This window comes from Hoplias malabaricus, chromosome 2, assembly GCF_029633855.1.
Source record: "Hoplias malabaricus isolate fHopMal1 chromosome 2, fHopMal1.hap1, whole genome shotgun sequence".
In the NCBI taxonomy this organism is placed as follows: domain Eukaryota; kingdom Metazoa; phylum Chordata; class Actinopteri; order Characiformes; family Erythrinidae; genus Hoplias; species Hoplias malabaricus.
Genome location: NC_089801.1, coordinates 59,629,116 through 59,642,829, shown reverse-complemented (window position 1 = coordinate 59,642,829; position 13,714 = coordinate 59,629,116). Strand labels below are relative to the sequence as shown.

Below are 13,714 nucleotides of genomic sequence, written 5' to 3'. Positions count from 1 at the left end.
GTAATGCCAGTTTAGAAATTTGTGATTTACTCCTGCAAAACATCAGGATTTTACATTAAATTGTAATGTGTTCACATTTGTTTTCCAAGGAACTGTTTTATCTCCAGGATTCTACTGTTAAGTTTTACTATATTATATTAAAGTTAATATTAAATGGCTTCAATAAGTTACCCTTTAACTATTATCAAAAAAGCAGATAATGAAGACACAAGACCCTCAGGTTTCTGCATATGAACCTCAGATTATCATGTCCAGTGGTGAACCAGCTAGGTGGCAGTATGGCTTGCCTCATTCATGCCAACATACCACTGATGTAATTGAATTATCCACAGCAATGTGCTTTACCTCTGGACATCTTCTGGATTTAACATACTGGGAGAAATATCAGACAAAAATGTACTAAATATTAAATTTTTCAGTAAACTAAACTCAATCTCAAATTGCATAGTTGAAAGTGAAAGTTTTAAAGTCAGTTCTGGAAAATTACTGTGTGTTCATTCAGAGGTTTTGCATTTTAAATTTTGAATATTTTTTGTGAAGAAGTGACTGTAGCTGGTGATTGAAGTATAATTTCTCTAATTTTATTCACTGTTTGAATAACTACAGAATCTCATTTGTAACTTGAGCTGTTTACTTTTGTAGCACTTTCAGTCTGTTTACCTGGCCTGCGTGACATTACCTGAATGTATTTATTCTTTGTTTAAAAAGTAAAATAGTCTAAAACCTGCTAAGAATACAAACCACAAGAATAAGGGGAAAAAAATAAGTGTTTACTGCAGGCCACCAATAAAACAGACAATTCACATCCAATAATCTCTCTGTTTCTCTTATTCAGAGAAATTCAGAACCTGGGAGAGCTGAGACATCTGAGGTTAGAAACAGACCCAGAAGTCAGAGCTGTTGGTTCTTCTTCTTATCCTTATAGAGTCTGCTTACAGACAAGGACTGAAGTTCCATCTACGTAAATCCTGGCCTCCTTTTAAACCTGTTCCTTCAACTTCAGTGTTGATCTTATCTCTCACATTAAACAAGTTTCCAGGTATACAATACTGCAACTGTAGCTGTAGGATATCCACTGAGAACACATTGCTTTGACCAGAGATAGTGAAATATTTTCATGTGCCTGTGTGCACATGAGACTTGGTGGCCTTTATCGGAGCGCTTTCAGGTAAAACCTATCACTTTGGATATGATCCAGTGACAATAACAAAAGATCCTGTAGCTCTGTAATTTTGTTGCACAGTAACTGGCCAAACCACCCAAAAAAACTCTGAAATATACATCATTGCGCCTTTTGTATGTCCACATTCGAAATGTCTCTCTCCCCTGGGTGATAAAGGAAATGATCGTACCCTTCCTTCTGGTCTGCTGAACAACAGCAGCATATACAGATGAAGAAACGACTTTGTCAAATCAGAGGTTGTGTAAGAAAGATGACAGTTTAAATTCTAAACATCTCATTAATTTTTTTCAATACAAACAAAGCTCAAATGACCATGAATGCCTTTAAGTAGCATTGTTAGAGATACCAGTTGATAATAATCAGTTCTTTCAAACAGCCTGGTAACACATTCACATACAGCGATAGAAGAGTGCTGTGTATTTCAGTGATTCAGTGACATATAGAGAGTAGCACTAATAAACTGAATGGTCAAACTTCTTTAACACACTGTTGATACACAGGCAGACATCTTGAATTCTGAATTCAGGGCTGTTCCTCTGGTCTTCCTCTGACAACATGGCTTCTTCCCATAGTGCATCCTGGTATCGTCTCTTCCCCAGGCCAAGACGTGGTTAATCAGAGCAGACCTTCTCCCACTGATCCATGCTCTAGTTTTGATACTCATTTATCCAGTGTAGATATTTACAGTGATGAACTGGGGTCAGTATGGGTCTGGTCTACCACTGTTCAGCCGCTTTGATCTCTTATGGAATTCTTATGTGTCAGTGAGCTTTATGGCACTTTTCCAATTTACTCGACTTGGTAAATCTGGTACCTGGTCCCTTCTATATGTTCAGTCAGTGTTTGTGTCTACTTTGGAGTCAAGTAGGTACTAAACCTTGCAGAGTAGTTGCAAAACTGCTGTAGTTGCAAAAAAGTGCTGATTATCCAGAGAGGTTTGTTTACACTGTGAAATGCCTAGCACACACTAGCCACTTGTAAAATCTCCAAGTTACAGCTGAGATCACATTTGTTTTTATCCAAATCAAAATGCCAGCTCGTATAATTACACCATGGACTTCTGAAGAGGTTCAAGTGATCCTTGGTGGCCGATGCAAAACTCTGACTCTCCATGGAGAGCCAGAAACAAAAGGAAAGCTTTGCTGATCTGTGAAATCTGGGGTACAGAACTGCGTTCAGTTCAAACAAAGTCAACACATGAATATAGATGTAAACAATGCTTAATATTATCACTGCCATTGTTTTGATTTTTAAAGCCCTTTTAGAGACTAGGTTTTGCGATGTCACTGTCTCCATTTTGTGATTTGCTGTGCTGGTGGAAAAGCAAGTCGAACTATGCCAAGCCAAGCCGATGCCATCCAGTGGAATCACACCATTAGGTGTTCATGACCCTGTTGCTATTTCACACGTTCTCCTTCTTTGGACCTCATTAGGGAGGTGCTAACCACTGCACACCAGGAGCACCCCTCGAGACCCTGCTGTTTTGGAAATGCACTGACAGTGACTGTAAATCCATCAGTTTGGCCTTTGTTAAAGTGTCTCAGATCCTCATACTGAACCATTTCTCCACCTCCTCCACCACCTCTCTCATGTACAGCTTTGGTAGTACATTAAAATAATACAAAATAAAGCATTTTCATGAGTGGCCTCTGAGTTGGAAGCAGTGTGATTTACAGAATTATTAAATGTTGCATGACTGTAACATTGTGACTGTCGTTCCCTTTAGGAGCAGGTGTTCAGCTGTCAGTACCCAATATCACTGAACCAGCCACATCTCCTCTCTCTGGACACAGTGATCACACGCACACACACACACACACAACATCTGTCTGACCACTTCTGAATAATCAGGTCTGATCAAATGATGAGTCCTTAAGTTTTCCAGCTCCTGCTTTGATCCCTGTTGTGGCTTTGGTTCTGGCTCTGCTCCTGGTTGGATTTTTTGCACTCACTCTGCAAAAGAGAAGAAAGACAAGGTGTAACCCCAGGACCCTGATCCTATGTTACAGTTACACTATATGTTTTTCCAATGTGGCAAGCTAGGTCCCACCAGTGACTTAGAATAATGGCTCTATGCTGCCCTCTTCTGGACATATGTGGCCATGTTATATGCCAATCGTGAGGGTGCAAGTTTACCTCATTTCAGTAGGAAATAATTTGGAGTAGAGTTAGAATAGAGTATGAACCACAACTAATTATTCAATATCAGCAGCTGATCTCACTGGGGCTGAACAGCTATGTTCCATTATCTAGTGTGTAAAACCTATCCAGAAGAGAGGAGGCTGTAAGTGCCGTATGGTTGCCTTTGTTTAAGAAGAAATGCTGGATGATCTATTAATTCTTCGTTCTCAGATTCAGCCTCAAGTTCGAATAAATCCCTCAGAGTCTCCTCAGACTGCAGCAGGGTGAGACACAGCTCTGTTTCAGAGACTTATTCACCTGAGTAGTTATTATAATATTATGATGCTAAAGAAAATGTTGCATTATAAATTATTAAGCACACTTAATTTAGTTTAATATTTATTAACTTTACTATGTTTCAAGTGCCCCCCTGCAGAAGCTGGGAGTTTAAAGAAGCTGAGAGATTAAAGAATTTGAAGTTTCCACAATCTATTCTACTGCCAAATTGCCCTCTGACATTTCCTCAGCTCTTTACGACAAGGTCCAGTTACCCACAAGTCCCTGCAACATTTCAAACCCTATTTGTTTAATAGCTAAGTTACCCACATGCCTCTCTGACTCTGGAGAGGCTCTGAATTACTCTACAGTTCATTTTAACTAGACAGGCAGAAGGCTCTGACACTATTACCATGGCAAGTACGGCAATACACATTAGGCTTTACAGTTTATGGGTTTTACAATTAATAATTTAAGTTACAAAGGCAAAAAAGTTAGATATAAACCAAGGTACAGACTATTATTGCATTAGTACATTCTCAGTGTAAAATAGATCCAACAGTGTAGAACAGATCCAATAAGTTGCCCAGTATGCTTACAAAGCAGTGGTGAGATCATGTGTGTCCAAACATATGAACTAATCCATGGTGGAATGAAGAAACATTATGAAGTGTCCACTTGCCTTAGTTCATCAAAAGTAATGTCACTGAGTCCAAATGTGGCATTTAACATGGGACAGAGTCTTACACAGACATGTTCAACAAACTGGAATTAAAAGCGTGTATTGCCACCAGTTCTGCTTGAAGACTCACATCTCAGGCATTTGCTGCAGACTGACATGATCCTCTCTGCAGCCCAAAAAAAACAAAAAACAAAACAAGCAAAAACAACATTAATAATATTAGAATTAATAATAATAAACATAATAACAATAACTATTTATATTGCACTTACACAGTTGCAGAGTGCTTCTCAAAACAAAAATAAAAATACAAAACATTAAATAAATGAAACAAGAAAACATAAAATTGTTAACAAACAGTATGTTAAAATGAATTGTAAATAATAAATAAACAAACAAACAAGAGAGCAAGTCACATTACAATAAAGATTTCATGAGCCATCTAAAACAATGAATAGACTGAGAAAATGAAGGAGACTGAAGGAGCTCAGTCTGTGCTGTCTCCAGCCCATAAACAAACTCCATTGTATCTTCTGAACCAGATTATCGGACCAATAGAACATACATAAATCAAGCACAGCTGCACAAGTTTGTCACTATGACAAAAATCACCTGACCTGTCTCCAGTCTGCTGTGACGGCAATCACTCTCCATAAGGAATAAAATACCTAAATCTTAATAGTTAATAAAATCACTAATAATAAAAGATTTATTAAACAGTTATTAAAACATCTGAAGAAAGGGACTAAAATGGGTGAAATTGAAATCACATTAGGTTATATAATTGTGACAGTGTTTAGCATCAGCAAATGCATACACTGTTTGAACATGGAATGGCTACACAGTCTACAAAAAGAGATTAACCCAAAGCCTTCTTTCATTAAATTAATGTACACTGAACTGCACAACCAACTACCACTTTTTATGGATGTGATGTCCATGTCAAGAAAAATCTTAATACCTGAAACAAAAGTAATAAAAGACAAGGAGATGCATTGTTCTAAGAAAAAAAAACATACCACATATTGTTATTGTAGCGGGCAAGGTTCAGTTTTGGCATGGGCCCTTTGCATATCATCCCCTCTCTTCACTGTGTTTGTCTCTCTACCACAGCTGTCAAAAAAAAGGAAAAATGGCAAACAAATCATCTTCTAAAGTATCAAACAACAAAAGCTTGATTTTAAATGAATTAGAATATCACCATTTTCCTGGGTGTCACAAAGGCCAGCACATTGTTCCTTCCACAACCACTCATAGGAGCTGGAATGCAATGCCTGAAAGGTGGCAGGAATGAAAAATTTAAACTGCAACAATCGTTATAAAAACAATTTATAAAACTGAACTGTGTACAGATAACTATGACAACGCAGCCATGACACGATAAAACATTTCTTAGATATATGCAGTTTTCTTACCTTGAAGATGCCTATCTTAGCAATGCTAGCAGCCTTCATTCTAACTCTGAAGATTCATTAAAGCAATCAAATAAAGGATCAAATGTTCTCCAAAAGAATTTTTATTAACTCAAATGCATGAACAGCCATCAAGCTGCATATATATTGCAAATCAGGATCCAAAAATTTGAATACCTTTAAGTGATGCAGGACGTTGAAGAAGCACATTGCTGTTTGCCATTTCCAGAATTACGCAACCGAATCTGGTCTTCCCTTCAAATTGTACGACGTAACTGAAAAAACAGCCGAACAACAAGAATAAATAAATAATAAAAAATAAAGAAATTATGTTGCCTTGACCTTACTGTTCAAGTAAGCATTAGGCATTAGCAATTGCAAAAAAATAATGTTCATATACATTTAACAGAACCAAACACTGCTTGTTAAATCACTAAAGTACAGCAAAGTGTGTACTCTTCCATAGGACTAGTGCTGTGTAACAGTTCAGTCTTGAAAGATGAGTTGGGCGAGTCCATCTTTAACATGTCCCTCTCCACTCATGATCAGAGAGATCTGCAATGAGGGTGAGGACTCTTGGGTACACGGTGAGTTGCTTCTTATTTTTCTTCGTTTCAACCTTTGTTCCCTTCTCTGGATTGATGTTGAAGAAACACCTTTTTGAACACACAAATTCATAATCAACTATGATATACAGTGATTTGTTCTTAAAGAGGAAGTTATAAAAGATGTGTCTTTACCTCTGAAGGAACTCAAGTGTGGAGGCCAAATCCACGGGATAGTGGATATTGAGACAGTAATAGCTTCCAAACATCAAACAGATGGCAGAGATGAAGTTAGGGATTTGGTCATTCACAATCTTGTGGTCTATACTTAGCATGAACAGTCTTGAGGTATAGCAAGGAGTTCCTGCAAAAAAGAGATAAAAACTAAATGGCAGCACAAGTCATTAACATCTGAATGTGGCCTTAAAATGTGCAAGTTGAGGTTCTTCCCTATCCCCTATGGTATGTTCTCCTCCATATGAGTGTAATAGTTTCTCTGAGTTTGACCTATCAACTTCACTGTGGTTTGAATAAGTGCTACACTGGGACTGTTCTTAGACAAAACAAATTACACATATCTGAACAAGCAAATAATTTTTGAGCTGATAAAATGGTTTGAAATATGAAAAACAATAAGATAATCCACAATAATTGTGTTGTGCAACCTTCCAAATTTTCTTCAGTAAAAATGGTATTGTCTGTAGGTACAGACGGGTCAAACTTGTAGTATATATTATAGAGGAGAAAACTATGTGGAAGAACCACAAGAGCGCTTTCAAACATGATATTTCTTGAGCTTAAGTTCATTCTGCATAAGTGAATATCAGCTTACCACATATAATGATGCACGGTGTCACAAGCAAGCTTTCCGGTAGTACATCTTGTGGCAGACATGTTCCTTCTACATAGTGCAAGAGGGTCTCCTCTTTTTCCTCAAAATAGGAGAGAAGCAGCAACACCATATCCTTGACATCTTCTGAGCATCCCTCCAGCTGTCCCCTCAGAAATTTCAGCTTTATGACAGTCTGCATAACTTGTTTCTTCTTGTCTGAAAAAATGGTTCTCATGAAATCTAGAAGCCGTTTTCCCTTTGTTTCTACAATGTTGAGGAAAGTGTCCTTTAGTGATACCCCAGTGAGCTCTTGGAAGTGGACTGTCATGCCAATCTCCTGGAACAAAAAAGGCCAGTCCTCCATGAGGGACTGTAGCTCTGTTCCCTTGATTATGTCTTTACGTTGAGAGTAGTAAGTGCACTTCATAAGAGTTTTTACCTCATCTGGGCTGAAGTTAGTTTGTTCACTGAGCATCTTCATTTTGTCTTTCTTGTCCTGTTGGCTCTCTGGTGTCTCACTCACTGGCATGAATTTCATGTCCCACTGTATGCAACCATATGTATCCTGAACAGCTCCCCTTTGATCGGCTGGAATTCCCTCTGTGTCATACTCATCTGATCCTTGTTTGCGCTTCATTATCCTTTGTGCTGAATTACGCTTCACATTTTCAATTCTGGCTTGTAACTGCTTAACCAGTGAGTGATATCCAGGTCCCACTACATCGCCTTCTTTGACATCTTGCAATGACTGTGGATACTTAGCAACCATTTTTTTGGCAACTTGTGTGGAGGCTTGTTTACCAGGAGAAGCACAGATCGCCATAATTTCAGCAACAACAATACGGACCATTTCTCTCCGTAAACGTGGGCTTGGCTTTTTCCCCCTCTCCAAACACTGCATCAGGGCTTCAGGAAACTTCTCCAATGGAATCTGGAAGCTGTCAACCCAATCTGGAGCAGTAATCAGGTGACTGGGCGAGAGGGAGGAAGAGTGTGAAGAGGGTGTTGAGGAAACTGGAGTGGTTAGTTTTGACTGGCTATGGATTGCAGTGCTCTGATCTGTAGCACAAAAATAATTAAATTAATAATACTTGTTAATTTGAATGATTATTTATCCTTGGTGTTACTTATAAACTCACTGTGTTTTTTCCAGGCAGCCACCAATTTTCTCGCTTGAATTGGTCTCAGTACTCAAAGCAGATCAGCTTCTTGGATGAAGCAAAAATCCTCAGTGGTCTCCACACCTAATGACTGTAGTGTCTCCTCTAAAATATTTAAAATTGCAGCTGGGAGATCTGGCAAAACTTTCATAATGGAACTGATTATGTTGCTGTGCTCTGCATCATCCATTTCTGAGTATGAAAGAATGAATAAAGGCAGAATACATTAACAAAATAATGACAGCCCAAGATATTCATTAAAGTGACAATACAATGTGCTTTAGTGGAACCACTTGGTTTCCATCCTTCATGTAAGATGTCAATGGATAGAAATCAGTCAAGTCATTGATGTTCAGACACAACATCTTTTCATTGTCTTTGATAACGGAGTACAGATGGTATTCAGGAAGAAATTCTGCTACATATGCAGACACCAGAAAATAAACAGAATCATTTTTTAGCAGAATAAGTAGTGGTTCACCAAACTCCACAGAGTCAAAGCTCCCTGTAACAAGGAACTGACCTTGTAAAATGTTCCCTTATACAGCATTTCTACAGCTACATTTGTTTCTGTTTCATGGAAGTCAAAATGTCTGACCGTATCTTGAATGGCTTTACTGTACAGCACAGAGTAAAATGGAGAACCACCTTTAACTTGCCAGACAGCTTGACCCATTGGTCCTGCTGAAAGGTATGCCTGCAACATCTGATGCCTTTCAGACAGAGTAAAGCAGAGGTTCTTGAAATTTTTAAAATTCGTAGCACATCTCTTGAAATAACTGTGCTTACTTTCAAAGCGCATTGTCCATAGCCTAATCAAGGGGCCAAACTTCAGAATCAGTGCTGGGTAATTCCGTAAATAATGATGCTTTGGTTTCAGGTTACTTTCTGGGAACAGGCCTTTCCTTGACTCTAAATATTCTTGAATAAGAACATCAAGATATGCAACCTGAGGCACAACGATTTTTTGAGCACATATCATGTCCACAATGTCTTTCAGCTGCAGAGTCAACTGCCACACAGCATCTTCTGTATCTTTACCTTTATCACCAATTATGAGAGGCAGCAACCTTAGAAAATTCCAATTCTGTATGGCCTGTCCTGAGAGTTGAGCTGCTTGAGGGCTGACATCACATGGCTTTGCAGAAGCATCAGTGGCGCTGTATTTGAACTGTTTACTGCGCCGATTCAGAGTGGAGTAGGTGAACCATGACTTTACCTTTATGAAATACTTAAGATACAGTGCAGTGTCACATGACAAAACACCCTCAAAGATGTCATGCCCTAGACATGGTGGCAAACCTGGCTGACATATATTAAAGTATTTCAAAGAATTGAATATTGACTTGAATTTTACACCTTCCACATCTGATGTACCTTCAGTCATGAGGCGATCAACAGCAGAATTGTATTTGTCAATGGTGCGCACTGGTCCACAGAGATTGGGATCAGCTCCGTGAAATTCAGATCGTGTTATTAAGCAGTAACTACAGAAATGTTCTGACTGACTACAATTTTCAGAGAATCCACCAATGCCATGCGAACCCAAATTATCTCCAGCAATGCAATACAAGGTTCCTTTGACTACTGTTTCATTTGACATTACAATGCCATTCTCTTCCAACTCCTTCAAGTCTGCTAGTAACTCAGAAAACACCTTAGCATGCCCAAATACTTTGAAATCTTTCTCTCTGCACAATAAAACAAGTGACATGTAGTCTGTGTCAGACCGTACATGAACTGGCAAATTACCAACAGATACATAAACAGCTAATATTTTGTGTTTCGTCTTTGCAGAGCCTAAAGAGTTAACAACTTCAAAGGCGTCCTGGTATAATACTAGCTTCAAACATGATGGATTCTGAGCAAAAAAATAATTCGATCTGAATATCTGACCATCACTAATGTCATTTAGAACATCTGAGGGCGACTCATTTGAGTGTTCTCCTGACACATACTTCTGCCACATATCAGATTTTAAGACACATGTCAGTGTTTCTCTCACGGGCACATAATAAGCAAACCTATCTGTCCTGTTCTCATCTCTTCCTAAAAATATTTTCTTAGGCTCCACATAGTTGAACATTTCTTTGAAAGACTGAGCTCTTGAGTATGCTGTCCTCATTGGCCCTGTATGACATGCAGAGAATAGATCAAATCCCCTGACAGACTTACAAAATTTGGTGATGTCCTCATCTGATAATGATGTGTCATTTTTTAACAATGAAGTAAGTTTACTAAAAGTATATGTCTGGCCCAACTCATGTATGTTTTGCATATCCTCAATAATGTTCTGTATGGTAGAAACGGGTAATAGAAACTGCCCCTGTAGTTTCAAGTAGAATAAACAGACGCTTCTAAGAAAAAGATCACTAAAATTTTCTGACCTATCCAGATCACCTTCATCTGTGCCTGTCTCTGTGCGTGCCTCGTACACCTGAGGGTCAAAGTCATCTGATTCGACAGGAACAGATGATGACCGAGAAACAGATTCTCTGTACAAGTCACTGACACTGTGGTCTGCCAAATCTGTGTTTCCGTGACATGTGGGCGGTAAATGAAGATTTGACCTTGAAAGCATTGGTACATCCTCTCACAGGACAACTCACGACACGTCCTTCTACAACATGCTCCTTCAAGTGCATTATTAGATCTTTGCTATCCTTGCACTGGCGTTCACACAAGGACACAGCGCATTTAAAAGCGGTAATATCCGTCCCGACAGTAACATTAGCAGGAGGCATATTATGCCTACGGTAAAAATGAGCCTTGAACGCTCCATATCTACAAAATGTCTGCTTGCAACCGACTCCATAGCACTTAAATAAACAACGTGGTTCATTTCGATGAAGTTTGCAATGAAGCACATAACCATTCAATGTTAACGTGCCACAAAAAGTACAACTAAACATTTCCTTTGCCAAACTAAGAAGTATCTAGTTATCGCTAGCTAATGTTCAACTCGCTCTACTGAGCAGTCCGTCCGTCTCGGTCCGTTACAAGTGTGAAAACATTAAGAACCAAATGCTTCTAAAAGGGTCAAAGGCAGGATGTGGTGTTCTGAGACGTGAACATAATCGCGCGTCGAGAGAACAGAGTCCGTTAAAATCAATAAACGAGCCGAGGCCAAAGCCTCTCCTAACGTCTTTGCAATAGACCTACTTTGGGCAGCGGAGGAATTCCTGCCGATGTTTCGACTCATTTATTCACTCTACCGCCTCTCGTTTTTTTTTTAAGTGGGTAAAAATATCACCACGTAAACACACAGAACCACAAAAAATGCATCAAGCCCAGCGGGGTACACTGCTCTGAAGACTGGCTTAAAAATAAAAGTCATACGTGCATCATACGTGACTTTTTTACTTACTTTGGTTTGATTGTCAGTGTATAGTGGGAACATAAACCAATCCAGGGCTAAACTTTAACAGTCTATGTAGCTGCCGAGGGAACCGAAACAAGTTTGAACACACCCTTAATGTTAGTCAATAAGTAGTGCTACAAACTTAAAGTAACGTCAATACACACACAAACGAGCCTTAAACAAAGTTTTATTCTCACATTGTGACAATTTACGTGAAAAGCTTACCTCAAGAAGATTTTTTTGTCACCAGCAGTCAGGAAAAATTCCCTCAGCATCGGAGTTAGACTAAACCCCACAGATGCGTAGGGTTTTTGGCGCGCAGAAATGGAGTTATTTGGTTTACATGGGGTCAAAAGTTCAGTGTCCGTTAGTATTGAACAGTCTGCCGGCTCGCTCGTCCTTTAAATTACAACATTATCTTGAACTCAGAAGTTATTTTAAAGTAGGCATAATAGCAAATGGTGATGCATGTTTCTATTTATTTATTTAATTTTAATTAAATTTTATTTTGTTTATTATTATATCTAAATGTATTCTTTTACACTTTCCCAGGCTGTAGGGTTAACATATATAAACTCATGCACAGAATTTTTTTATATTGTGTACATACAATTTATTAATGTAACGAGAGCATTCTTTGTATTTCTATTTTAGCAAACACCGGGTAAATAAAAGCAACCAACAAGAACATCCTTTGGCAACCACATTATACACCTAGTAAATACTTATAAGCACTATTGCAATCACCTATAGATCCCTGTACATCCTAACAATCTAGAAATGCTGACAACCACCAAGTACATCATAACAACTATTTGGTACACTGCAGCAAACTTTGCAACAATCCAACATTCACTTGTGGCCACCCAGAACACCTTAGCAACCCATAAACACCCCGGTCAGTTTTTACATCTTAGCTTATATTATGAAACTAGCAACCCATATATAGTTACACCCTAGTAACCACCTACTCTGACAGCCACAAAAATGGTTAGCATTGCTGCCCAGCAATTACTTTACAACAAAAGTTGTGTCTTTCTAGTTTTGTTTAAAATATTCCATTGCAAATAGAAAATTATATGGTATATATAACCAATATTTGCAAAGACATTTCCTAAAATGACATTCTAGTATACTTAAAGATATATAGCTACTTTACCTTACAACACATGCCGTATTTTTTAACCTTTTTTTCAGTAGAAATTAAGGTATTATTTTTTTGAATAATGAACGGTTTAATATTGTAAACTTAAATGTGCAAATCAGCAAAATCTTTAATTTAGACTGAATATTTCTGTTATTTTTAGGGTTATACTTTGCTTATGATATTATGGTGTTTTCCAATATATTTTACATAAAGTAATAAAATTAACACTAAAAATGTGTATATTCTACATATTATGTCAGTAAAAATTAATGTAATGTTCTATTTATTTATTTAAGGAAAACGTCTTTATATGTTACGGTGATTATTTTCGAATTTATGATCTTTTACCGTTGCTATTTTATAGTTTATTACCGTAAATTCTACAAACATTTTTTACAGTGTGGAGTTCATATCTCTCAGAACCTGTCATGGCCCTGCCACATCAAAAACCTAGCAAAGAAGGCCCAACAGCATCTCTTCCACCTCTGATGACTAAGGGAATTCAGACTGCCCTCCAAGGTACTGCAGAACTTCTACTCAAGCACCATTGAAAGCATCCTCACAGGGAACACCACAACCTGGTTTAGGGACACCACAACAGCACCCAACAGGACAGGCGGACTCTGCAGAGGGTAGTGCGCTTGGCTGAGTGCATCATCCAAGTTGTGCTTCCTGACCTCCAGACCACCTATAAGAAGCTGGTCCAAAACCAAGAGGATTGTGAAGGCCTCAGTCATCCTAACAACAAACTCTTCACTCTGTTGCCATCAGAAAAATCATTTTCACTCCTGAAAGCAGGAAGGATGAGAAGGAACTTATTTCCAATGGCTTTTAGGACTTTCAACTAGATCTAAACCCAGACTTAATTCAGCTCACACTTTGCACCACATACAGGACTGTTGACTGCTCTTACTGCACAGATTTTTTTTTAAACATTTTTTGGACTGCATTAATTTGCACATTCAGATATACATTATACACTTTAACCCGCATCT

General features: G+C 38.3%; 1 protein-coding gene across 9 annotated transcripts in view; it reads right to left on the bottom strand.

Moving 5' to 3' along the window:
- Positions 1-100: 100 nt before the first annotated feature.
- Positions 101-13,714, bottom strand: part of LOC136686655 (uncharacterized) — a 55,083-nt gene continuing 41,469 nt past the window's right edge. Inside the window, exons 3-11 of one of the 9 annotated variants that reach the window (XR_010800348.1) lie at positions 8,191-8,403; positions 7,052-8,110; positions 6,415-6,583; positions 5,852-6,330; positions 5,678-5,723; positions 5,464-5,536; positions 5,282-5,375; positions 4,263-4,428; positions 101-3,136 (exon numbers count right to left, since the gene is read on the bottom strand). Coding sequence is in view for 5 of the 9 variants with exons in the window: in XM_066660567.1 (XP_066516664.1) it covers positions 6,195-6,330; positions 6,415-6,583; positions 7,052-7,952 (1,206 nt within the window). In the remaining 4 variants the exon portion in view is untranslated. Of the gene's footprint in view, positions 3,137-4,262; positions 4,429-5,281; positions 5,376-5,463; positions 6,331-6,414; positions 6,584-7,051; positions 8,111-8,190; positions 8,404-11,797; positions 12,007-13,714 lie in introns of those variants that run through there. The other 8 variants (XR_010800345.1, XR_010800347.1, XM_066660567.1 and 5 more) reach the window with 8 other exon arrangements.